At 40.3% G+C, this 27,762-nt stretch overlaps 2 protein-coding genes across 3 annotated transcripts; both read right to left on the reverse strand.

The window, feature by feature from the left end:
- Nucleotides 1-4,130: 4,130 nt before the first annotated feature.
- arf6.S (ADP-ribosylation factor 6 S homeolog) lies at nt 4,131-9,109 on the reverse strand. 2 transcript variants are annotated; one of them, NM_001086081.1, is given in 2 exon segments: nt 4,131-6,042; nt 9,062-9,109. In NM_001086081.1, a coding segment is annotated over 1 exon segment (528 nt). In that variant the 5' UTR covers nt 6,014-6,042; nt 9,062-9,109; the 3' UTR covers nt 4,131-5,485.
- Nucleotides 9,110-11,420: 2,311 nt separating this feature from the next.
- On the reverse strand, nt 11,421-26,091 carry lgals4.2.S (lectin, galactoside-binding, soluble, 4, gene 2, S homeolog). Its single transcript, XM_018233359.2, has 9 exons — nt 25,979-26,091; nt 22,585-22,673; nt 19,094-19,298; nt 18,823-18,975; nt 16,115-16,150; nt 15,993-16,022; nt 15,813-15,901; nt 13,728-13,893; nt 11,421-11,723 (listed from the first exon to the last, which is right to left on the reverse strand). The coding sequence occupies exons 1-9, from the start codon at nt 26,021-26,023 to the stop codon at nt 11,577-11,579; spliced, it is 960 nt and encodes a 319-aa protein (XP_018088848.1). The 5' UTR covers nt 26,024-26,091; the 3' UTR covers nt 11,421-11,576.
- Between the last annotated feature and the right edge of the window lie 1,671 nt (nt 26,092-27,762).

The raw sequence follows: 27,762 nt of genomic DNA on the forward strand, positions 1-27,762 counted from the left end.
TGTATCCTGGGAGTACATAAGATCCTAAAAACAGTTAGTAAGCTGGCTGAGCTTTGGCGGGACTAGAGGAATGGCCCTAAGATAGACCTAGGCACACAAATCTCCTTGTGTGCCATCAGCTTGTTTTTATTTTTCTGGCGTCTCTATTTGCCTTTGAATAAACAAATCCCTCCCTTCTCTAAACAAAAGCATTTGAGCAGCTCATTATCAGAGGGGTTCTCAGTGAACTGGCAATTAGTGTTATCAGCTTCAACTCTGCTCTTCAGAACCAGGAAGCACCAAAATAAAACTAGATTTGTTATCTTTTTAGATCCAGAAATAAGAAGCCATACATATTTCTAAATTAAAATAGTAGGAGAGTATGTTCAGCACAAGCCATATTCACTGAGCTCAAGTTGAAATGGTATATAAATATCTCCCAACATTTTGGAAATATAAGGGACAAAAAGAGCTGCCGCACTACAAATCTTTTTTGGACCACGCCTGTTTTTGTGGTCCACCTGTGCGTCCTATGGTACTATCACTCAACAAGGTTCCTGATAACGAGATCATTACATGGGGTTTAAGAAAGGTGGCAGCAACACATTGTGGACAGGTGGTAGGGGTTAAGCTATTCACACTAGTTTGGGACTATTTAGAAGGAAACCTTCATTACTTGGTGCCTCATTTGTGTAGACAAAAGAAAAATAACAGTTCAGAATCTTTGCTTTATTTCTGTTCGCATCAACGTCCCTTGCTTAGACATGATCCTGCATACTGACAGATGCGCCTGCATTTCAATGGAAATTGTACATAATAGTGCTGATATTTTTCTAAGTTGGCGCTCAGTCAAAATTACATCTCTGCCCAATTCCTTAGGTTCTCCAGGGTTCTGCAGTGTCAAAAGATGCTCTTCCGCTTAATTTAAAACAGGAGGTGGGATGGATGGACCCTTATAAGTTCCAGGCGTGATGCTACCACTCTGCAGAGAGATTTGACTAAATTTAAGAAATAGGCAAAACAAACTGGCAAATGAGGTTCAATGTTAATGAATGCATGGTAGCAAAAAAAAATTGTGAGTTATACGTTAGACATCAACTCATTCCTGGCTGCCCACTGTCATTATCTAGTAAGGAAGCAAATCCAACAGTTGGCTGATATCACCAAAACCTTGCTTAGCTGTCCCCCTTCAGTCCCAGGCCAACCTCATGGATAATAATGTATTGCTCTTACTCCTGATGTTTTGATGATAGGAATGTCTTGAGATATGTATCTGTGAAATCACTGGTATCACAGTTCACAGGTATGCATATTTCTTGAGGGATTTTTCACGCACTGTACCATTTTTGATTCCAGAGAACTTCTTCACAAATATGGCAGCATTGTAAACATAGCAGGGGAACAGAAATAGGATGGGGGGCAGGGAAATTGTAATGGACGAGGTTATTGGAAAATTAAAATTAAATTAATCAACTGGATTCACTGCCTTCTACTAAATGGACTGTTATTAGGGTAACTCATTCATTCTTCTTTAATTGAGAAATATTTGGGAATCTTTATGGATAACAAACTGTGCAATTCTAGGCAGTGTTAGTCACTTCCAAAGAAAGCAACATGAGTCATTTTATGCCTGACACAAAACTTGTCAGGCATAGTCTTAGCTATGTCATATGGACAGCACAGAAACTGTTAGCTGTTAGTGGTTAGCACGGCTGCCTTGCAGCAATAGAGTCCTGATTTTGATTCCCACCTGGGTGCTTTGTGCAAGGAGTTTATGTGGCTTTATGTACAATACTCCAAACACATTTAGGCAACTTGTGGGGACTAATTTGATGAAAATCTCTTTATAACATTGTGTGGCGCTATATAAATAAAAGATAACTGCAGTTATTTATAAAGGTCCACTAAAACACTTCACAAAACAGCCCAAATCAGCTGTTACAAAAGTTGTGCTTTTAAACAGACACAATTTTAGTGCATAGAAAAAGTATTTTTGTGTCATCCTTCAAGTAGCATAAACAGGCAATCTCTGAACCAATCCCCTAGTATGACAGAAAAGCATGCCTATAATAAACTATCCGCTTCCTAGTATTTTTTTTTCTGTCCTATTCATAATCATACAATATAAAAGACCTTCAGGTCTGCAAAACCAGACTATGAGGTGTCTGAAGGCCAGGTGAGGCTGGGTGGCTCAGGGCTCACACAGCAACTTTTGGACAATGACAAGCAGTGCGTTTTGTTGCCATTTCAAAATGCCAGAATATACCTTGGCCTAGGGCAGGGGTGCCCAGCACATCGATTGCAGTCTACGAGTAGATTGCGGTATTGTCAGTCGGGAGGGCGGTCTGGTTTGGCTGAAGAGCAGAGTGGCACAAAGGGAAGGGAGGAAGGGCGGGGAGACAAAAGCGGCACAGCACTGAGGGAGGGTGGGGACACAAGAACAGCTTGAAGGAAAGGGAGAGAAGGCAGGGAAACAAGCGCAGCACAGCACGAAGGGAAGGCGGGGAGAAAAGCGCAGCAAAGCACGGAGGGAAGGCGGGGAGACAAGCACAGCACAGAGGGCAGGCATGGAGACAAGCGCAGCACAGCATGGAGGGAAGGTGGGGAGACAAGAGCAGCACAGCACGGAGGGAAGGCGGGAAGACAAGAGCAGCACAGCACGGAGGGAAGGCAGGGAGACAAGTGCAGCACAGCACGGAGGGAAGGCAGGGAGACAAGTGCAGCACAGCACGGAAGGCAGGGAGAAAAGAGCAGCACGAAGGAAGGGAGGGAGGTTGAGGTGCAGGAACGGAGAGAAAGGACACAGGAGGGAAGGCTGCAGGCACGGAGGGGAAGGACATGGGAGGGAGGGCTGCAGGCACAGAAGGAAAGGGAGTGTGTTCAAACTTTCATAGTAATGTGTTATGATGAAGGGTGGTTAAACCCCCCCAGGAAACGTTGATCTTGGTGGTATGATAATAATAAAGAGGGGGCACATCCCTGACTGCAGAGAACAGTGTGTGTGCAGATCCGTGAATTTAATACGGTTTTAAACTTTCATAACCTGCCACCTTGTAAAATGAACATGGTAATTAGGGGGTGTGACCATATAAATGGGAATGGCCAAAAAAAATTGATGCGGATTATAAAGGTAGATCTCAGGATGGGGGTCAGGCATCAAGAGTAGATCCCAGTGTAAAGGTGGCCATACACGGATAGATCCGCTCGTTTGGCGATGTCGCCAAACGAGCGGATCTCCCTCCGATATGCCCACCTTGAGGTGGGCAATATCGGGCTGATCCGATCGTGGGCCCTAGGGCCCAACGATCGGATCCTAGCGTTCGCCAAACGGGCGGTCGGATCGCGGGACCGCATCAACTAACAGATGCGGCCGCGATCCAACGGGATTTTTAATCCCATCCGATCGAGATCTGGCCGACTTTCGGCCAGATCTCGATCGGGGAAGCCCGTCGGGGGCCCCCATACACGGGCCAATAAGCTGCCGACACGGTCTGTCGGCAGCTTTTATCGGCCCGTGTATGGCCACCTTAACAAAGTCTGGGCACCAGTGGCCTTGGGGATACCGAGGATACACAAATTGTGTAAATGCTCAAAAATTCCTTCATATGCATTTAGACAATTCTCCGGTTTTTCCTATTGTTTTGTATCCACAACAAAACACATTATGTATTACATTGTTGTGTACCCACTGACAGTTCCTTACAGTATTTCTGCTCGGTTCTGCATGGCCTTAATCATTTCTCATATTCTTGTTTGTGGGGTTGCAGCTATATGCTTTTTCTTGCTTTTACATGTTGCCGAGTACACGCATAAAAACTTCATGGCAGTGAACTTCAAAATGTTTCCTATACTGTTATGTGGAGTTTGTTACTCAGTGTTCTGTATGCAACCCCCCCCCCCCTCTATAAGAAACAGCTTCCACTTCCCACAAGGGCATAGAGATTTTCGGTTCCTTTCTGTAATCAGCACAGTAGCCACAGGCCTTTAACATTAATTGTGGCTAAATATATTATGAACACCAGTAAGAAATGTGGATTGTCCATGTCAGAAGAACAGAATACTCAATGCTGCTATCAAAATACACATAAGGCAGTTACTTATAGCGGCAGAGGTTGTGGTATTGTGGAGAGCAGCTTTAAAAGGCGAAAACATACGTAATTCGGTTTATTAAAATGATGAGAAGTTTAATTTCAAAAAATGCATGATTTATGAAGACTAAAAACAGAATAATGGCAAAAAAATAACATTAAATTAGAAGTGCAAAGTTTAATATGCAGTCTATGAGAAATTGGAAAGTCCTTAAAAAGTAAAATGATCCCATGATTTCAGTATCACAGACTGCTTGGCGCATTGTGAAGATTATACTTTGCTCTTTCATTGACTCCAGCTGAAAAGTTGGAATGAAAACCACAGAAATAATCAGGGGAATGTATTTGAGATGAATTAATTGCAAATAAACCATTGTGTGTATATTAACATGATTAGGCATTTTTATTAGTATGTCAGTCTTTACATAAATCAGAGCAGCAACATACTGAGCTAAGCCTTACTGAAGTGCCTAATCAGTATGATGTGCAGATAGTTAATTTTGTGAAAGAATCCTGTGTGGCACACATCTTTATAAAACTTGTGATTTCTCATCACAGAAAAAAGAAGATTAAATAGCACCAGTAAGGACGGAGAAATAGACATGTATTAAAACTGGCCAGAGCCTTTTCTCCAGCAATGCACACATTCGGTTTTAACTCCATTTCAAAAGCAGTTCTTCTGAAACACCCCTGCCACGGCATAACCTAGGAAACGCTGTGAATTCCCCTACTGTACAGGAGAATTTTGGAGGATTTAGACTTTCAAGATTTATATCTTACAGATAACTTACTTTCCTACAGGCTATAAACGTCAGGTGCCCTCTGAATGCACCGCATTCACCTGTAGGAGAGGTGATAGAACTGGCACATAAATAAATATTTCACTATGCCTCAAAACACTCAGCAATTGTTACACTGAATGTACATTCCTCTTATTTTATCCAAAGGACGGAAACAACTGCTTGAAGTTCTTACATTGCAGCACTAAAGGTAAAAGGTCCCTTATAAATGACACAAAAAGCATTGGGCATTTTATGGGCACAGGGAATGTTAAAAAAAACAACCTTTTTTTTGAAGTCTGAAGTATTGATGCACATCACTATCAATCATCTGATTTTACACTTGCTCACTGATGGTTAGGCTGGCACCGCAAAGTGTTATTTTTCCATCTCACTAGGTGCACACAACGTTAAAGTTCTCTCTCTTTTAACCTTCCTTGCTCTCAGTGGGGGGGAGAAATTGGGTGAAGCCAATAACCCCTTCAAGGCTCTTTTGTAAAGCATTTCGGAATAACAAATGTAAAAAATAATTAAAAAGAAAATAAGAAGACACAGCTATGCTGCCAGTCCTTCAGTGGTTTTTTTTTTTAAAAAAAAACCCAAATCAAATTGAAAGTACAAAATAGTAATGGTAACCATTTAGGATTTGTAATTCGATGTCAACCACATGAGACCTTCACAAAGTCCCTCTCCAGTATTTGCACAAGATGGTTGGACATACCAGTTTCTATCCCTAATGCGGGTAAGTCCAAGCTTTTCCTGGATCTCATGAGGTTTCATGGCATCTGGAAGGTCCTGTTTATTGGCAAAGATGAGAATGATGGCATCTCGCATCTCTCGGTCATTAATAATTCGGTGGAGTTCTTGACGTGCCTCGTCGATCCGATCTCGATCAGCGCAATCGATGACAAAGATGAGACCCTGCGTTCCAGTATAGTAATGCCGCCAGAGAGGCCGAATTTTGTCCTGGCCGCCTACATCCCAGACATTAAATTTTACATTTTTGTAGGTAACCGTTTCTACATTGAAACCTACAGTTGGGATAGTGGTGACGGACTGTCCTAGCTTGAGTTTGTAAAGAATGGTGGTCTTCCCAGCAGCATCCAAACCCAACATCAAAATTCGCATCTCCTTATTCCCAAACACCTTGGATAGCATTTTACCCATGATGGAAGCTCTGAGTCCATACAGCTGGTCTGGATTTGGAAAAAAAAGGAATATGGTGAACAAACAGAGAAAATAATGGGCAAACTACTTACAGGAGAAAATCAGAAAAATGAAAGCACCCAAAACTCATGAAAAATTAAGTATAGGCTAAAGACATACACTATATATGAAAACAACAAGCAAGAGGCCACTCAAAAAACTGCAACAATGGCAGGTGTAAGCAAAAAAAAAAAAAAAAAAAAAAAGATTTAAATAGGACTATACCTTATTAATTCATTGTATACATAGCACTTTTTACTAGAGATGCACCAAATCCAGGATTCGGCCTTTTTCAGCAGGATTCGGCTGAATCGAATCCTAATTTGCATATTCAAATTAGGGGCAGGGAGGTAAATTGCATGAATTTTTGTCAAAAAACAAGGAAATAAAAATATGTTTTCCCCTTCCCACCGTAGGATTCAGTTCAGTATTGGGCCGATTCTTTTGCCGAATCCAAAATAGTGGATTCAGTGCATCCCTATTTTTTACATGACAGTAACATATAGTTTGTGTGTGCATGTTTTCATTTACACTAGGGATGCACTGAATCCAGGATTCTGCCTTTTTCAGCAGGATTCGGCTGAACCCTTCTGCCCGGCCGAACCGAATCCAAATTTGCATATGCAAATTAGGGGCGGGGAGGGAAATCGACAAAACAAGGAAGTAAAAAATGTTTTCTGCTCCTGCCCCTAATTTGCATATGCAAATTAGGATTCAGACTGGTATTCAGGCGAGTCTTTCACAAAGGATTTGGCAGGTTTGCCCGAATCCAAAATTTACACATAGGAAAAGATGGTACTGCATAGCTTTCTGTGGCTGGGTCACTCTCCATTGGCTAAAAACTGAATGCTGCAGTCCAAGTGCTTCTCCCACTGGTCTAGACATGGCATATAACTCTAGAAAGCCAGTAATATGCGTCTGATATACTTGTACAAAAACACACTATACCCAATGCTGTATTCATAGCTTGTGCCCGGTGTTTGGAAAACATATTACATAATTGTTTCCCCATCTTCACCTTCCAAATACTTTTTTCAGTTCAGTTGTTTTCAGGTTGTTCCCCAGAAATAAAGACTTTTTTCAATTACTTTCCATCCTTTATTTTTTACTGTTTTTCCAAAATCTCAGATTAAAGTTGAATGTCCCTGTTTCTGGTGTTTCAGTCTGGCAGCTCAGTAATTCAGGCACGGACTCTAAACTGTTACCATTTTGCAACATTTTGTTGATCAATTTCTCAGCAGCATCTCTGGAGTATTAGCAACTATTGTATCAATTCTAACAGCTTCCTGTAATGAAACCCAGAGATTCTGCTCAGCAGGGACAAAGATAACAAATGTATCAACTAAATGTATCGATTTAGGACAGTTTAAAGGAGAATTCAGCCGTTTTCAAAAAGAAAACCCTACCCTCACCTCACGTACACCCCCCGCGCTACTCCATCCCAGCATAGCTGCCTCCCAGGGAAAGCCCCATACTTTATACTTACCCCATGGCGCAGATTCAGGCATCAGAGTTCCACGCAGCCATCTTCGTGTCTTCTTCCGGCGCTTCGGCAATTTGCGCGAGTTTCGGCGCATGCGCAGTTGTCACAAAGCAGCATATTGTTCCAATTGCACATGCGCTGTTTCGTCAGTCTCCCACTCAGCTTACCGAAGATCTGGAAGATGGCTGCGTGGAACTCCGATGCCGAATCTGTGCCGAGGGCTAAGTATAAAGTTAGGAACATTTCCCTGGGAGGCAGCAATGCTGTGGGGGGGGGGTCTACTAGGGGTGAGGGGCTTTTTGAAAATGGTTGAAAAAGGGTCGGCGACCCCCATTCCAGAGCTGCTTTAGAAGGTGAAAACTGACACTTTACAAATCAACGGAGACAGATAGAATGAAATTGGAAAAAGTCGTTATTTCTGGTGTTGTATCTAAAAAACAACTAGTTGTTTGAAGGTGAACGACCCCTTTAAAAAATACAGTTAACCTCAAAATGTTTCTTATGCTAAAGCTCAAGAGCAGGGATCCCCAATGTTTTGAACCTGTGAGCAACATTCAGAAGTAAAAGGAGTTGGGGAGCAACACTAGCATGACAAATGTTCTTAAGGGGGGCCAAATAAGGGCTGTGATTGGCCATTTAGTAGCCCCTATGTGGATCGTCAACCTACATTGAGGCTCTGTTTGGCAGTGCACCTGGTTTTTATACAAATAAAACTTGCCTCTAAGCCTGGAATTCAAAAATAAGCACCTGCTTTGAGGCCACTGGGAGCAACATCCAAGGGGTTGGAGAGCAACATGTTGCTCACGAGCTACTGGTTGGGGATCACTGCTCAAGAGTGAAAATCCTTAAAGGAAAACTAAACCCCAGAACAATGTATGTCTCTATAAAAAAAGATATTGCATAAAGCATATATAAAACCCTGCTTCATGTTAATAAACCATTCTCATAATCATATACTTTTTTTAGTAGTATTTGCCATTGGGTAATCATAAATAGAAAATTGCCATTTTAAAAAATAAGGGCCTCCCCCTGGGATCATATGATTCACGGTGCACACAAACATACCAAACATGTTAGGTCACATGAGCCAATTAACAGACAGAGTTTTGTCTTTAGCTTCCACACTTAAGTATTCATTTTGGGGGTATAGTTTTCCTTTAAAGTAAATAGAATGGAAAGGAACAGGTAAACCCGAGTGTAGATTTATGTAAGGAAAGAGCCATTACTGACAAGGAGCAAAAAGAACACAAGAAAGCCAAATGAGCTTCAGCTGAAACATGGAATTGTAGAAACAAAGGATGAAAAAGTAGAAAGGGATGTTATTAAAGGAGTATGGGGGAGAGTAGGTGGAACATTGGAAGGAGTAAGAGGGGAAACAAGAGAACACAAGGAACATGAAGTATCTGAAAGTGGAAATAAAGGGCTGCCAGAAACCACAGTCGAGTGCAGTGTCTTCAAACTGGGAACAGAATTGCTCTTTCTCTCATTACTTTCTGAGCCCGCTCGTGTATTCTCTACACACTCACATTGATAATGATTGAAAGGACTCCCGGATCTCCCGAACCCGCCGGTCTAATCTCCGGCTGTCTTTCCGCTGGATCCGGAATCGGAAGGGCGCGGGCAGTAAGAGCACACTAACAGTCACTACGCATGCGCATTAGCCCTGCCCTACCACTACAACTTAATGCGCGTGCGCAACGGAATCGGAAACGACGTGTTACGCGCGCGTGGTTACGTTTTCACTGCGGCTACGTAACTATGAGCGGAACCTATCTTGGCAGATAGAGCATGCGCGAAACTACGTCCCCGCCTTCTCATTACTAATTCTGTTGTGTAAAGGTTGTAGGGGTTCGGCGCTGTCGTGTAGGACTCGTATTTGTCCGCAAGATGTCCTTTAATATGCGCTGCCTTGTGTACAGGGTTTAACGTTTAGTATGAAGTCACTTTTTTTTTTTTTTCTGTGTTATATTTAATTAATTAGGTTTTTTTTTGTCCAGTTTGAAATGTCAGCAGGAATCTGTTTGGTTACCCTAACAACCAGGCAGGAATAAGAGACTGGAATATGAACAGGACAGGGAAAAAAAGATAAGTAATAAAATGTATTCAATATTAAAATATATTTAAAATATGGAAATGTATTATACCTAGGGTTGCCACCTTTTCATACATTTTCTACCGGCGTCAACAAAAGGGGCGGACTGTAATGAAAAGGCGTGGATTGTGATGTAAAAGAGGAGGAGCCACATTGCGACGATGGCCAGAAGGAGGAGAACAGTTAAAGGGATACATGGGAATTTTTTTTTTTGAAAACACATCAGTTAATAGTGCTGCTCCAGCAGAATTCTGCACTGAAATCTGTTTCCCAAAAGAGCAAATGGGTTTTTTTATATTCAATTTTGAAATCTGACATGGAGGTAGACATATTGTCAGTTTCCCAGCTGCCCCCAGTCATGTGACTTGTGCTCTTCAGTCACTCTTTACTGCTGTACTGCAAGTTGGAGTGATATCACCCCCTCCCTTCCCCCCCCAGCAGCCAAACAAAAGAACAATGGGAAGGTAACCAGATAGCAGCTCCCTAACACAAGATAACAGCTGCCTGGTAGATCTAAGAACAACACTCAATAGTAAAATCCAGGTCCCACTGAGACACATTCAGTTACATTGAGTAGGAAAAACAACAGCCTGCCAGAAAGCAGTTCCATCCTAAAGTGCAGGCTCTTTCTGAAAGCACATGACCAGGCAAAATGACCTGAGATGCACCTACACACCAATATTACAACTAAATATACACTTGTTGGTTCAGGAATGACATTTTACATTGTAGAGTAAACAGTGTAATTTAGAAATAAAAACGACATCATAAAAATCATGACAGAATCCCTTTAAGTTTCCAGCGCATTAGGGGCAGGCCAAGGCTTTTTTTAAGGGTATTACAAATTTACCAACTAGGCCGGTAAAATACCGCTTGGGTGGAAACCCTAATTATACCATTTTAACAATAACATTGTAGCCTCACATAGCAGTAGTTTGGCTGCAGGGATCGGTGACCTATTTTTTAAAACTGAAAAAAATAAGAAGAAAACAGCAATTTACCCCCCCCCCTGAAGTGGGTAAATTGAAATGATTTGTAGTAATACAGAATATATTTAAGAAAACCCACAAGTAAAAGCTGTGAATTACTTTATTAGCATTCAAGGAAAACCTAAGAAAAAGAGACTAACTGCAAAGTCAGTCCACTGTTGGGAACAACCTGTAAAGGAAAATGTTAGGAAAAAATGATGTGCGCATTTGCTATTTAATACAACAGAACCATAATAAATGACAACCTTTTCAAAGAACTTTATTTTGAATAAAACCTGCCTTCTTGATTACATAAATTGGCCGGGTATAAGGAAGTAGGAAAAAAATGCACTACATGTGATTTGGGTTTTGTAGAGGAAAACTGTTAGTAGGATAAGTAAACCTTTAAAATAAGTGAATGTAAAATGGATGATTGTGCGATTCTAAGCACTTTTGTAATTTGCATTCATTATTTATTTTGTTTTTATTCCACGTTATTAAGGGATACATGTACTGTTAATATGAATGAATTATGAACAGCGGCACCTGCTGGTCAGTTTCTGACCATTATGACCACCAAGTAGTCAAGGACGTTGTCAGGAGAAAGAAAGAGGCTGCTCGGATGTGCTTCTGCTTAGGAAAGATCTAAGATCAGAGCAGCCTCTTTCTTTCTGACAACTTCCTTGACTACTTGGTGGTCAGACTGGTGGGAAACTGACCAGCAGATGGCGCTGTTTTAACAAAATTCATTCATATTAACAGTACATTTATCCTTTAGTATCTTGGAATAAAAACAAAATAAATATAGAATGTAAATTATAAAAGTGCTTAGAATAGCAGCCTCATCAATTTTACATTCACTTATTTTAAAGGTTTACTTTTCCTAATGGCAAAATCAGTAGCAGAGAAACTCAGGAAGCGTTCTATAAAATGTCGATAGAAGGAGAAATGGCAAAGTACTCTTGCTGTGTTGGAAGAAGATTAGAAATGTACAAAGCAGAGTTTTACATCCCCTTCTATTTCCAGGGTGTCCACTTGCTGCAGATTGGTGAGACGATTAGTATAGTTGAAGCAGTGGTAGCCATTCACATAGACTTTATACTGCTTCTCGCCACTACGTATAGAGATCTGGGGGTGAGACATGGTTGGGCAGGTTAGGAAATGCAAAAAAAAACAATGAAGTCTACCAACACCAAAATACTGTACTGACATTTTGCTTGTACCTTGGTACGTCAGAAGATTCTGAACTATTCCAATATGCAATGAGAAGAATGGTGTTGGGGGCAAATTCACCCTTCTATTTAAAGGTTACATTTCTTATTGCTTTACTACACTAAGGGGCACATTTACTAAGCTCGAGTGAAGGATTAGAATAAAAAATACTTTGAATTTCAAAGGTTTTTTTTGGCTACTTCGACTTTGAATTGAACGTTTCGAACTAAAAATCGTTAAGACTATTCGACCATTCGATAGTCGAAGTACTGTCTCTTTAAAAAAAACTTCGACCTCCTACTTCGCCTCCTAAAACCTACCGAGCACCAATGTTAGCCTATGGGGAAGGTCCCCATAAGCTTTCCTTGCTTTTTTTGATCGAAGGAAAATCATTCGATCGATGGATTAAAATCCTTCGAATTGTTCGATTCGAAGGATTTAATCGTTCGATCGAATGATTTTTTCGTTCCTTCGAACGAAATGCGGTAAATCCTTCGACTTCGATATTCGAAGTCGAAGGATTTTACTTTGAGGTTCGAATATCGAGGGTTAATTAACCCTCGATATTCGACCAATAGTAAATGTGCCCCTATCTGTTGCAGCCTTGCGCAAATATGATGGTGTTGAATAACTGTAAGTTTTACTATAAATAGGATTGACGTGTTACATTCCCTTCACCACCATGAAAAAATGAAAAATGATTGTGGTGGAAGGTATGGCACAGGTATGGGATCTGTTATCCAGAATGCTCGGGTCCTGCACTCTTCCAGATAAGAGGTCTTTCTGTAGTTTGAATCACCACACCTAGGGGCATATTTATAAAGGGTCGAATTTCGAATTGAAAAAACTTTGAAATTCGAATTCAAAAAGACCAACCGAAATGAAGACGAAGGTTTATTTTGGTCGAATAGGTCCGTTTTCGATCGAATAGGTCCGTATTTGCCCGAATTCGAATTGTACGAATCGAAGGAATAGCGCATTCGATCGAATTTGAGTCGAAGTTTTTCACCAAAAAAACTTTGATTTTTCAAAGTCCATCAATTGACTCCAAATAGGTTCTAGGAGGTCCCCCATAGGCTAAAACCGCCATTCAGCCGGTTTTAGATGGCGAATGGTCGAAGTTGAATTTTTAAAAAGACAGTACATGATAAATTTCGATATTTGAATTTTTTTCAAATTCGAATAGAATTTGGACTATTCCCTAGTCGAAGTACACAAAAAATAGTTTGAAATTCAATATTTTATATTCGAAAATTCACCTCGACCTTTGATAAATCTGCCCCTATCTGTCGCAGCCTTTCGCAAAAATTATGGTGTTTTTTGATCTATAAACTTTTGCAGAAACCTGTGTGAATGGGCAATTGAATAACTAAGTTTTACTATAAATAGGATTGACTTGTTACATTCCCTTCGCCACCATGAAAAAATGAAAGAAATGATGGTGGTGGAAGGTATGGGATCTGTTTTCAGAATGCTCACGTTCTGCACTCTTCCAGATGGCTTCACTACAAGCGTTTTTTGGGACTTTTTTTTGGAAGCAATCCCTATCTACTCTATTGCACTTCGCCTGGTCTGAGGTGGCGAAGGAAGTCTGGCGTAAAAGGTAGCGTTCAGAAAAATGCGCACTTTAGTGAATTTGCGTACTTACGTCTGTTGTTCAAATTTGCCAGGCATAAGGGTTCGAAGTAACACTAGCGAATTTACGCCAGCGTCCATTAGTGAATCGGCGAATTAACGAAAATGCGCTAGCTAGCGTTAGGCGCTTCGTCCTTTAGTGAATTTGCCCCATTGTGTCTGCGTCCTGCACAATCCCTATTGTGACATTTGCACAAGTGAGAACAAATGGCTTCATTCATAAAATTAACCCCTTACATGTTCTTCAATTTTTACCAATTTTCGTCCTTTATATTCTGAACTTACATCAAAGTACTCGCCCTGATGAAATGGGTTTTTGGCGACCTCCTTCTCCTCCTCGCCCCAGGTTCCATTTATAAAGCTGTTCCTGATCAGTGTGTTCTTGTTGAGACGAGGGTTGATGTGCAAAGCAATGTCATTTGTGTATCCAACTTTAAAGCTGATGTGGAAACTGTGAAAGTCACAAAGAACAAAGAATTATACAATCATTTTTTTTCTATAAGTAAATATTTTTATATTTTATTTCTGTGCACAGAGATCCATTTTAGAACTGGTATTTGTGGACTATTCAAATGACATAATTATGGGCAGGTGATGTCAGTCCTGGACTGCTAATGTAAAGTCTGCATTATTGCTGATTATTGGGTTAGATAGCTACAACTTTAACAGTAACACCAAAAAAATGAAAGTGTTCTTAAGTACTGAAAATATAATGTACTATTGTGCTGCACTTGTAAAACGTGTGTGTCTGATTCAGAAACACAACTATAGTTTATATAAAGAAGCTGCTGTGTAGCCATGGGGGCAGCCATTCAAAGATTAAAAAGGAGTAAGGTAAGGCACAGGATACACAGTAGATAGCAGATAAGCTCCGTAGTATACAATGGGATTCTTCATAACTTATCTACTGTGTATCCTGTGCTTGAATGGCTGCCCCCCAGCTTGTTTATATAAACATAGTAACATAGTAAGTGAGGTTGAAAAAAGACACCTGTCCATCGAGTTCAACCTTTTTTTTTTTTTTATTAACTACCTATCTGCCAGTTGATCCAGAGGAAGGCAAAAAAAACCCATCTGAAGCCTCTCCAATATATACTATAAACTATAGTAGTGCTTATCTGTTATCTACTGTGTATCCTGTGCTTGAATGGCTGCCCCCATGGCTACACAGCAGCTTGTTTGTATAAACTATAGTAGTACTTATCTGTTATCTACTGTGTATCCTGTGCTTGAATGGCTGCCCCCATGGCTACACAGCAGCTTGTTTGTATAAACTATAGTAGTACTTATCTGTTATCTACTGTGTATCCTGTGCTTGAATGGCTGCCCCCATGGCTACACAACAGCTTGTTTGTATAAACTATAGTTGTTTTTCTGAAGTAAACACACCATTTTTGCCAGTGCAGGGCAACAGTACATTAAACACTTTAATTTTTGGTGTTTCTGTTCCTTTCATGTACAAGACCAGTGTTACTGCACATAAATAGCCATGCTGCTAGTTGTAAATAAGCCAAGTCCATCTTATCTACGGCTGAACTGAAGTCCCACCAGCGTGCTCAGACACGCGTTCTATTCGCAATTTTGTTACTAAATTGGCTACAGTATTTCTGGTGGCTTGGATCGAATTATCTCTACCAGTTATTATACCCTTTCCTGGGTTTGAAATTAAGGTACAGGGTTGGTTGGTTGGTTTTTTAATTATTATTTTATTGTATGCTTAATTACGGTAATAACCAGGGCTTTATTTATTTGTTTAAGTCCCCCGCCTGTCAAGGGTTATATTTCTGTTTGTTTTCTTCATTACTAAAATGACTAGTACTGCTCCTTTCCAGATGTTTATTCTTCACATACATCTCTGCAGGATTTTCCTGCTGTCTTCTAACATATCCTATAACCTTTGCACAACATTCCACTTCCCCAGCCACTAGGGATGTCGCGGACTGTTCTGCGGCGAACTTGTTCGCGCGAACATCGGCTGTTCGCGTCCGCCGCAAGTTCGCGAACGTCGCGCGACGTTCGCCAATAGGCGTTCGCGTCAAAATCGTTCGACCATTCGACCATTCGGTCGCTAAAATCGAACGATTTTCGTTCGATTCGAACGAAAATCGTTCGATCGAACGATTAAAATCCTTCGATCGTTCGAATCGAACGATTTTCGGATGTACGAAGTTCGCGAACTGTTCGCGAACTGTTCGCATTTTTTGCCGGTGTTCGCGAACGGCGTTCGCGAACACATTATCGGCGGTTCGCTACATCCCTACCAGCCACACAGATTTCATACATAGTCACCCAGTATTTTACAGCATATATTCTACCCAAGCTTAGTCCTCCATTCCCTGGCGTAGCTCTATCCCGCTATCCCGTGCTTACGTCTTTGCATTGGAGTTCACTAGTCCTTTGATGATCACCGTACGTTTTGGAATCATCCCTCCGCGGATGTTTGCTTTGAATGGGACAACCTGTAAAGTAAGGCAGATATAAATGTGGGGTCGCCAGAGATCGTCCTTAATATCAGGTAGGAAGTATTTATTTACTGGTAAATAGACTTACCGGATGCAAGTTTGGGGGACCCAGCATAGGCTGTATGAGGAGAGAAAAATAAAGTGTAATTAGAGAAACGCCACCTCCAACATATTCAGTACACGCAGACAATTACCTCTCATTATACTAACCGGGAGATTCTCCTGTGTGGCCGACATGACGAGACCCTGAAATCAGAGAGAAAAAATGAATTACAAAGGGGCAAATTCACTAACCTCTGAAAATTCGCCAGCGACGGCTTCGCTCACAGCGCAACACTTCGCCAGGTGTAGATTCGCCAGACAATGATAATTCACTAAAATCCGAAGTTGCATCCAGGGCGCGGAACGCGGGCGAAGTTGCACTAGCATTACTTTGCCAAGCGAAGCGAAGTTTCACTAGCGTTGCAGAATTCGCATACGCAGGAAGTTAAAGTTGAATGGACGTATATGTTGCAGCAAATACATTACACTACACAAGCCCAGGGAAACCTTAATAAAATAAAACAGAGTTGTTATATTGCCCTACACATGAGCCCACTGTATAGTTTATGTGCCATATGTTAGGAAATGTAGGGGGGAAGCCGGGTACCCCAGAAAATTTACGATCTTTTGCAGCCGATTACCCTGAAAAAGGAAAAGACGCCAGCGGTTTTTGGTAAAATCCACATTTTAGTAAATTTGCGTAGTTACATCCATTCGCCAGAGCGAAAATTCGCGTTAGGGAGCAAAGTACCGCTAGAGTCCATCTCCTTCGCTAGCGGAGTTACGCCGGCAACCGTTAGTAAATTGGCGAAGTACCAAAATGACGTCACGCTGACAAATTTTTGCCTGCGTTAGTCATTTCGCCCTTTAGTAAATTTGCCCCAAAGAATCTAAAAACTGACATATTTGGCTACAATATTTCTATAGTACCCTTTGCCTTAATTTACTCCCTCTGTAACAGCTGAAGCCAAACCATTCCATCCCAAAATAAAATAAATGATACCTGTGGTTGATGCTGGCATAAATACTTGAAGGATTTCTTTTTAAGTTAAGCAAAGAATAATTGGCAAGTTATAGGTACAAGATTTTGAATTTTGATTATTGATTTTGCCCCACATTAATAATTTGCTTAGAAATATGCAATGTATGAAATGTATGTGCAGATACATGTAAGGGTAACCACTTCACCCTTTATTATTCCCTTTTAATTTTTTTTTGCCCCTTTTTTTTGTTCTGTACCCCTGTTAGAAAATTGAAAATAAAGAAATTTTAAAAAAAATAAATAAATGATACCTGTGGTTGATGCTGTGCTCTCCATAGTGCAACAGTCCCCTAAACTCAACAGGTATTATTTTAATATATACATTTTCAGTACTACAGATATTATATGTTCTACTCAAGTCTATTATTGTAGCTATTAACGGGGTTTTTCACCTTCAAACAAATAGTTGTTTTCAGATAGCTCACCAGAAATAACGACTTTTTCCAATCACTTTCTATGTTTTTCTAATATTGAAGTGTAAAGTCTTATTTTTCACCTTCTAAAGCAGCTCTGGGAGGTCGACGACCCGATAAACTGTTCTAAATTGATACATTTAGTTGATACATTTCTTATCTTTGTTCCTGCTGAGCAGAATCTCTGGGTTTCATTACAGGCAGCTGTTAGAATTAGGGATAGGCGAATTTGACCCGTTTCGGCAAATGTCGCAGACGCCCATTAAAGTCTATGGGCATCAAAAAAAATTTGTTGCACGGCGAAATTGTTTTGACGCACGTCTTTTTTCTTTTTTTGCCGCACAACGCCATACAAGTCTATGTGCGTCATTTTTTCGCCGAAACAAGGCGAAAAAATTCGCCCATCCCTAGTTGGAATTGATACAATAGTTGCTAATACTCCAGAGATGCTGCTGAAAAATGTATCAACTAAGGGGCATATTTATCAAGGGTCGACTTTCGAATTGAAAAAACTTCAAATTCTAAACGACCAACTGAAATTAAAGGGATACTGTCATGGGAAAAAAATCTTTTTTCAAAATGAATCAGTTAATAGTGCTGCTCCAGCAGAATTTTGCACTGAAATCCATTTCTCAAAAGAGCAAACAGATTTTTTTATATTCAATTTTGAAATCTGACATGGGGCTAGACATATTGTCAGTTTCCCAGCTGCCCCTGGTCATGTGACTTGTGCTCTGATAAACTTCAATCACTCTTTACTGCTGTACTGCAAGTTGGAGTGATATCGCCCCCTCCCTTTCCCCCCCAGCAGCCAAACAAAAGAACAATGGGAAGGTAACCAGATAACAGCTCCCTAACACAAGATAACAACTGCCTGGTCGATCTAAGAACAACACTCAATAGTAAAAACCCATGTCCCACTGAGACACATTCAGTTACATTGAGAAGGAAAAACAGCAGCCTGCCAGAAAGCATTTCTCTCCTAAGGTGCAGGCACAAGTCACATGACTGGGGGCAGCTGGGAAATTGACAAAATGTCTAGCCCCGTGTCAGATTTCAAAATTGAATATAAAAAAATCTGTTTGCTCTTTTGAGAAATGGATTTCAGTGCAGAATTCTGCTGGAGCAGCACTATTAACTGATGCGTTTTGGAAAAAAAAAAATTTCCCATGACAGGATCCCTTTAAGTCGAAGTTTTTTTTTTTTTGGTTGAATAGGTCCGTTTTCAATCGAATAGGTCTGTATTTCGGCCGAATTTGAGTCGTACGAATCGAAGGAATAGCGCATTCGATCAAATTCAATTCATAGTTTTTCCCCCAAAAAAACTTCGGTTTTTCAAAGTCCACCAATTGACACCAGATAAGAGAGAGAGAGAGAGAGAGAGAGAGAGAGAGAGAGCAATCATCTCTGGGGATACTTACTGCTCCTTTAGCACCACTAGCTCCAGATGCAGGGCCATTCCCAATGATGCAGAGAGCCTGAATAGTGACATCTCCAGACACCTGAAGCCAGTGGATCCTCTCCAGAGGAATCCTGTGACCAAACTCGTAGAATGGGGATCCATTTACAGTAACCTAGAATAGACCAAACGACACATGAAGATTTATAAAAGAATCTAATTATTGAATTTTTTTACAGTATACATTTTTACTGCATACAATGTTAGAGACTAAGTATCAGCATCAATCAAACCTGATAATTTTTTTGGGTGATCTCACAGACTAGTAGGAAGACTTTCCCAAGCTTAAATGGCATGTCTCGCTTCATCTCCTCTTTCTCCCAGGCCCCACACTGAAAGGAATTAAAGACGACGCGATCGCGTCCATCATAGCGAGCATTCAAGTGGAAGCCAATGTCCGAACCATCATACTGACCAGTGGAAAAGTTCACAACGAACCTGGGGAACAAAGAAAAAATGTAAGGCAAGATAAGAACTTTTATTTGTAGGTCATTAACAGAATGTAGGGAGACGTATAGATAGGAAAACAACCGAAACAAAGAGCAATATCATTTTACATACGGTGTGATGCAACAAATTACTCTGTATTAGGGATGCACCGAATCCGCTATTTTGGATTCGGCCAAACCCCCGAATCCCCCCGCAAAAGATTTGGCAGAATACCCAACCGAATCCTAATTTGCATATGGGAAGGGGAAAACATTTTTTACTTCCTTGTTTTGTGACAAAAAGTCACGCAATTTCCCTCCCCTAATTTGCATATGCAAATTTGGATTTGGTTCGGCCGGGCAGAAGGATCCAGCCGAATCCGAATGCTGCTGAAGAAGCCCAAATCCTATCTGAATCCCGAATCCTGGATTCGGTGCATCCCTATTGTGTACACTAGTCACAGTTTGTTCACACTTAGGGGCACATTTACTTAGCTCAAGTGAAGGAATAGAATAAAAAATACTTCGAATTTTGAATGTTTTTTTTTTGGCTACTTCGACCATCGAATTGGCTACTTCGACCATCGAATTGGCTACTTCGACCTTCGACTACGACTTTGAATTAAACGATTCAAACTAAAAATCGTTCAACTATTCGACCATTCGATAGTCGAAGTACTGTCTCTTTAAAAAACTTCGACCCCCTACTTCGCCACCTAAAACCTACCGAGCATCAATGTTAGCCTATGGGGAAGGTCCCCATAGGCTTTCTAGCAAATTTCTGATCGAAGGAATTTCGTTCGATTCAAAGGATTTAATCGTAGGAAGGATTTTTTCCTTCGAAAGTACGAACGAAGGAAATGCGATAAATCCTTCAGGATTTTACTTCGACGGTCGAATATCGAGGGTTAATTAACCCTCGATATTCGACCCTAAGTAAATGTGCCCCTTAGGGTCAGATTTATCAAGAGTCGAATTTTAAAAACTTAGAAATTCCAAAAAGACTAACCAAAATGAAATTGAAGGCTTTTTTTGGTTGAATAGGTCCGTTTTTGATTGAATACATTCAAAGTAATAGCGCATTTGATTGAATTTGATTCAAAGTTTTTCCCAAAAAAGTCCTCCAATTGACTCCAAATGGGTTCTATGAGGTCCACGATAGTCTAAAATTGGGCAGGTTTTAGATGGTGAATGGTCGAAGCTGAATTTTTAAAAAGACAGTGAACGATAAATTTCGATATTTGAGTTTTTTTTCAAATTCAAATCAAATTTGGACTATTCCCTAGTCGAAGTACACAAAAAATAGCGTGAAATTCAAATTTTTTCCATTCGAAATTTCACTTCGACCTTTGATAAATCTGCCCCTTAGATAAGGAAGATGGCAGGTAAAACTGAGGAATAGAAAAGAATAACAATGGGAGTTAAAAGGGCAATAAAATGGGTACCAGAGGACTGGGCAAGAGAAAGAAGATATTTGGGCACAGTCATAAGGGGGAGGGAGATCTGCAGAATGGTAAAAATGATGGAAACATGGGAATTTAGAGGCATGGAAAATATGTTATGAAGCAAAGAAAGAGTAGGAATAGTTGTGAAACACAGTTAGAGAAAAGAGTTCCAGACAAAGACGTAGAAAGCAAGATATAAAGGAGAAAGTAATAGTCAGATGGGATAAGAAGGGGCTATAGAAATTCATTATCATTTATGTATACATATGTATATGTATTCAGCACCAGCACGTTACACAGCACTTTACATGAATTTAAAACAAACTGGGGTCTAACAGTAATTAAGGAGAGGAAGGTGTTAGTGATGGGTGAATAAATTCACTGGTGAAAATTCGCCGGCGTCAATTTCCGATTTTCATGCTTTTTCCATGAAAATGTTCAAATTGCTAGATTTTTTTCGTGAAATGGTTCAAATTGCTAATTTTTTTTGTTAAAACGTTTGAATTGCTAGATTTTTAAGTAAAAACTTTGAATTGCTCTATTTTTTTTTGGGGAAATAAATTTGCGAATCTCCTGTGAAAATTCGCCGGCGTCAATTTCCGATTTTCCATGAAAACTTTCGAATTGCTCAATATTCTCATGAAATGGTTCAAATTGCTCAATTTTTTTGTGAAAACGTTCGAATTGCTAGATTTTTTAGTAAAAACGTTCGAATTGCTTGATTTTTTTGTGAAAATAAATTTGCGAATCTCCTGCGAAAATTCACCGGTGAAAATTCGCCTGCGTCAATTTCCGATTTTCACGATTTTTCCATGAAAACGTTCGAATTGCTCGATTTTTTCATGAAATGGTTCAAATTGTTCTATTTTTTTGTGAAAACGTTCAAATTGCTGTGTTTTTTTTTAATTTTATGATTTTTTTGTGAACTTTCCAAATTCACAATTTCTCATGAATTTTTCCCCGTTTCGCGAATTTTGCGGGAAATTCGCAAATTTTTCAGCTAAGTGAAACGGGAGAGATTCGCCCATCACTAGAAGGTGTAGGACAGGGTTAAGAAAATGTAAGGCAGTGAGAAAAACGAACATATGGGGAAGAATGAGACAGAAGAAGTTGTGTGGTCTACTGACATTAAAGAAAATTTGGGGAGAAGGGGGGGAAAGCAGCAGGCCAGGAAATATAAAAGGGACAGGAATAAGTCAGGATGGTAGATTTATCAAAGAGTGAAGTTAGAGATCTCCACAGTCTGCAGATTGAAATTCCGCCACTCTCCATTCACTTCTATGGGAGTTTTAAAAGAGTATTTATCAATGGGTGAAAGTGAAAGTTCATCCTTTGATAAATACGGCTTTCAAAATCCCATAGAAGTGAATGGAGAGAGGCGGAATTTCACTCTGCAGACTGTGGAGATCTCTAACTTCACTCTTTGATAAATCTACCCCAAGTAGGGTTGCCACCCGGCCGGTATTTTACTGGCCTAGCCGGTAAAATACCTGCCATGGCCGGGGCTGGTATTACAAATTTACCGGCAATGTAGCTGCCGGTAAATTTGTAATACGATTAAAAGGAGCCCTCGGCCCGCCCCCCATCCCCTGGAACTTACCTTTTCTCTTACTTCTTTTAGCGTCCATGGTGTCCGTGTCGTGGCCCCGCCCCTTTTGACATCATGGCCCGCCCATTTTGACATCACGTCCGCCCCTTTGTGTCCCCGCCCCCCAGCAGCTGGTAAAAGATTTTTAAAAAGGTGGCAACCCTAACCCCAAGGAATGATTGAGGATGTTGATTGAGGATGGAGGAGTAAAAACTGTAAAGGTTAATGAAGTGGAGTTAAGAACACGTGGGCTTTTATCTTACCTATTACTAGAACTAGGAGCAACAGCCTGAATGACCACAGCCATTCCCACCCGCAGGCCCCCAGCAATAGCTGTAGTGTAAGGGACGGGCTAGAAGAGACACAGAGCAGAGTCATTTAATGACACATTTAACATATATAATTATTACTTGTGCATAAACATTAAAAGTAGGGATGCACCGAATCCACTATTTGGGATTCGGCCGAATCCTTGGTGAAAGATTCGGCCGAACACCAAACCAAATCCTAATTTGCAAATACAAACTGGGGCAGGAAAGGAAAAAGTGAAAAAATTCTTCTTTTGTGACCAAAAGTCGTGATTTCACTACCCGCCCCTAATTTACATATGCAAATTAGGAATTCGGTTTTGGCCAGGCACAAGAATTCGGCTGAATCCGAATCCTGCTGAAAAAGGCCGAATCCCGAACCGAATCCTGGATTCAGGTGCATCCCTAATTGAAAGCAACTTTAGCTCTTCTTTTAGTTGAAGGCAATAAACACAAATGGGTTTAAAGACAAGGCCACGTGAAAGTATTATTTATTTGTATTAAAGGGGTAGTTGACCTTTTAGTACGTTCATTCTTAGAAATGTTTCAGTTGGTTTTCATTTCATCAGTCAAATGTAGGTTAGTGGTTGTCGGACGTTTTTGGGCCACCTTTGGAGTCTGTAACAATGTTACAGATATAACAAAAGATTTCTCTATAAATCAAGAATATCTTGTTCACCCCAAATCTAACTTTCAAGCTGAAATTTCAGGTGTATCAAGGAGACATTCTTTCAAAATGTGGGGGTGAGCCCAACAGTAGGGGAACCCCTGCCGTGGATATTTTTAACCATGGATGGATTCTATCCAGTTACTGCAGGTGATCTCATAGAAAGTGTCTCTAATATAAGGATTAGATATGCTTTTTTATATTAAAGGGATACTGTCATGGGAGAATTTTTTTTAAAAAAACACGAGTTAATAGTGCTGCTCTAGCAGAATTCTGCACTGAAATCCATTTCTCAAAAGAGCAAACTGATTTTTTTATATTTAATTTTGAAATCTGACATGGGGCTAGACATATTGTCAATTTCCCAGTTGCCCCCAGTCATGTGACTTGTGCTCTGATAAACTTCAATCACTCTTTACTGCTGTACTGCAAGTTGGAGTGATATCACCCCCTCCCTTTTCCCCCCCAGCAGCCAAACAAAAGAACAATGGGAAGGTAACCAGATAGCAGCTCCCTAACACAAGATAACAGCTGCCTGGTAGATCTAAGAACAGCACTCAATAGTAAAATCCAGGTCCCACTGCGACACATTTAGAAAGAAAAACTACATCATAAAAATCATATCAGAATCCCTTTAAATTGTTTGTTCTAGTTTAATCTGTTTAGGCTTGCAGCTCTAAGCAAGTGAGTAAGACTTTCCTTTCCCACATGCCTCCTCCTGATGATTCATCTCACACAATAGCGCCCAAGGCTGGATTATGGTTTTACCTACTATTAAGACAAAGACTGGGAGTGTCCTTGGAAAAAAAAAAACAGTTGGGAGGGTGAGGAAACTATGGCAGTTCTTGTTACAGAACCTTGATCTCTCTTCCCGCCTTACATGTACAGACTGAGGTTCAGCAAGTTACTTCGTAATGATTCAGATATTTTTCTTTGCTGAAAGATAATACGGCAAAACTACCCTTTCCTGCTTTTCGCTTATTCTAAAGACACACACTTTTTTTGCTAGAATTTCGTGCTTATTAAAGGAGAACTAAACCCTAAAATGATTATGGCTAAAAATGCCATATTTTATTTACTGAACTTATTGCACCAGCCTAAAGTTTCAGCTTGTCAATAGCAGCAATGATCCAGGACTTCAAACTTGTCACAGGGGGTCACCATCTTGGAAAGTGTCTGTGACACTCACATGCTCAGTGGGCTCTGAGCAGCTGTTGAGAAGCTAAGCTTAGGGGTCGTCACTAATTATCAAGCAGAAAATGAGCTTCCCATGTAATATAAGCTGATGCTACAGGGCTGATTATTAAATTCTGATGCTAATTGCACTGGTTTCTGTGCTGCCATGTAGTAATTATCTGTATTAATTACTAATCAGCCTTATATTGTGACATTTCTATTCTATGTGTACTGTATATTGTGAGTGGGTCCCTAAGCTCAGTAAGTGACAGCAGCACAGAGCATGTGCAGTGAATCAGCAGAAAAGAAGATGGGGAGCTACTGGGGCATCTTTGGAGACACAGATCTTTACTGCTAAAGGGCTGTGGTTGCCTTGGGCTGGTACAGAAGCTCAAAACATAAATGTACAATATTTCAAACTACTTCTATTTATGATAGAAGCCAGTTTCTACTTTATGAGTATCTCGGATACAAGCACGATATGTAACAGTTGTATCTGCAATTAGAATACCATTTACTGAAGGGAGAACAAATTGTGCAGGTTTTCTCACCTGGCTTTCTCCAAACTCAAGTGTGCTATATTAATACTTGCTTGCTACCTGTTAATGGTAGTTTCTGTTGGCTGCTACTAAGTATATCAGGACCTACTAAGGCTCATTAATCAACACAGCACATGGCACAATGTTCACTATTTGGATACAGGTTCCCATCACATGTTTTTCTCCAACAATGCAGGATGGAGGGACGAGTGTGAGGATGGAGATAAGCGAGGGATGTGGAATTTTAGGCTGGTAGCAGACGAGGCTACTGGCGGAGATTAGTCGCCCATTATTAAATAAATAAACCTAAAAGGCTGGTTTTGCTTTCAATAAGGATTAATTATATCTTCGGTTGGATCAAGTACAAGCTACTGTTTTATTATTACAGAGAAAAAGGAAATCATATTTAGATATATAGATTATTTAATTTTAATGGAGTCTATGGGAGACGGGCATTGCGTAATTTGGAGCTTTCTGGATAATGGGTTTCCAGATAATGGATCCTAAACATATATATATGTGTGTATATATATATATATATATATATATATATAGTCATGTTCTTTCAGAAAGAGCCAGCACTTTAGGATGGAACTGCTTTCTGGCAGGCTGTTGTTTCTCCTACTCAATGTAACTGAATGTGTCACAGTGGGACCTGGATTTTACTATTGCGTGCTGTTCTTAGATCTACCAGGCAGCTGTTATCTTGTGTTAGGGAGCTGCTATCTGGTTACCTTCCCATTGTTCTGTTGTTAGGCTGCTGGGGGGGGGAAGGGAGGGGGTGATATTATATTTAGGTAATATTTTCCATGGAACAGAATGCTAACAATGCTTTTATGGATGTAGATCATAATGGGACATCACTAAAAGTAGACCTCGCATTAGTAAAGTATGGGCACTCCTGTTTTAGAGTTAACAAGAGACAATGCAGACTGTCTCACATTATGGAATTAAGATGGCTACTCACGGGATTGTAGGCAGGTTGGTAACCAGGAGCAGATACGTATGACATGTCTGTGCCGGTAGGAAGGTCTAACTGAAAGAAAGCTCCAGGGAAGATGCTTTATATCCCAACAAAGGTGGGGCAGACTCAACCTGTCCTAACATCTACCGTCTAAACTGGAAAATCCACTTGAAAATGGGAGGCATCTGGTAGAGAATGAAAAGCTACAGAGACTCCTGCTGGAGAATGGGAATTCAGATTCATCTATTGATATTCACGTCTTTTTTATCGTTAAGTTGCGAATGCATGAACCATCTACTCCGAGCATTACTTGCCACACGTATTCTCCTCTCTAATACGGACACTGTTCAATGTAAGGGATTGTATATACGGCAACAGGAGGAAAGTAACATTGGATTGGTGCACTTGCATAAAGCAATTATTTAACGACGTATATTAAAGGAACAGTTTAGTGTCAAAATACTGGGTAAATAGGTGTTTCTAATATAGTTAGTTTGGCAAAAATATAATGTATAAAGGCTGGAGTGACTGGATGTCTAATATAATAGCCAGAACACAAAATGACCTGAGACGCACCTACACACCAATATTACAACTAAAGAACACCAGCACTTACACAGTAGGTTGGGCCTCCTTTAAATTGGTGGGATCCAGCCCCACAGGTTGGGAATGTCTCTAGTTTGGGAATCACTTTGACTATTCTCATGGTTTTAAAACGGGCAACTCGTTGTTTACAAAACACACACACACACACCTCCTCATATGTTTTTTTTCTATTTATAAATAGTTGTCTTGTCTCAACATTAGGATTTGCTAGGGACCTATAGTAGTTTTGGGGGTTGATCGACTGCCTCCACAATAGTATGTCGTTTTGGCTGGTTTTAACACAAGGGGGTCCATTTACTTAGCTCGAGTGAAGGAATAGAGGAAAAAAAACCTTCGAATTTCGAATGTTTTTTTTGGCTACTACGGCCATCGAATGGGCTACTTCGACTCAAACTAAAAATCGTTCGACTATCCGATAGTCGAAGTACTGTCTCTTTAAAAAATACTTCGACCCCCTAGTTCGCCACCTAAAACCTATCGAGGCCAATGTTAGCCTATGGGGAAGGTCCCCATAGGCTTCCTAACAATTTTCTGATCTAAGGAAAATCCTTCAATTGATGGATTAAAATCTTTCGAATTGTTCAATTTGAAGGATTTAATCGTTCGATCAAACGATTGTTCCTTCGATATTCGAAGGATTTCAATTCGACAGTCGAATATCGAGGGTTAATTAACCCTCGATATTCAACCCTAGGTAAATTTGCCCCAAGGTGTAATTGCGTAGTCAGACAGAAAAGTGATGAGTAACAGCGAATGAATGCCTGAATAAACTTCACTTTCTTAAGACAAGTGCTCTCCTGTCTGCAGTCTTGGAGCCAAGTAACACTTTATGTGCCACACTGGTAATGTTGCCAACAAAGCACTATATAATAAAGCATTTATTTATCAAGCCCGTCAGTACTTGGGACTTTTATGACTTATGACATATTTGATTTATCAAGTGCTATAGATACAGAATATCATTTTTAGCTGCAGTAAAGGCTAGTGCACTGCTTCATGCATCTCCTCAACTCAAGAGACGTTTTAGTGGAAGCTCAATTTATAGAACCCTCAACACGTTCACTTTAACAAAGAATCTTGGGAGCCAGTATATCTTAAATAGGAAAAGTAGATTTATTGAATCATAATTGATACACACAATATTCATGGGATAATTTAATATCACAAAGTTAAAAATGGAT

This window comes from Xenopus laevis, chromosome 8S, assembly GCF_017654675.1.
Source record: "Xenopus laevis strain J_2021 chromosome 8S, Xenopus_laevis_v10.1, whole genome shotgun sequence".
Taxonomy (NCBI): domain Eukaryota; kingdom Metazoa; phylum Chordata; class Amphibia; order Anura; family Pipidae; genus Xenopus; species Xenopus laevis.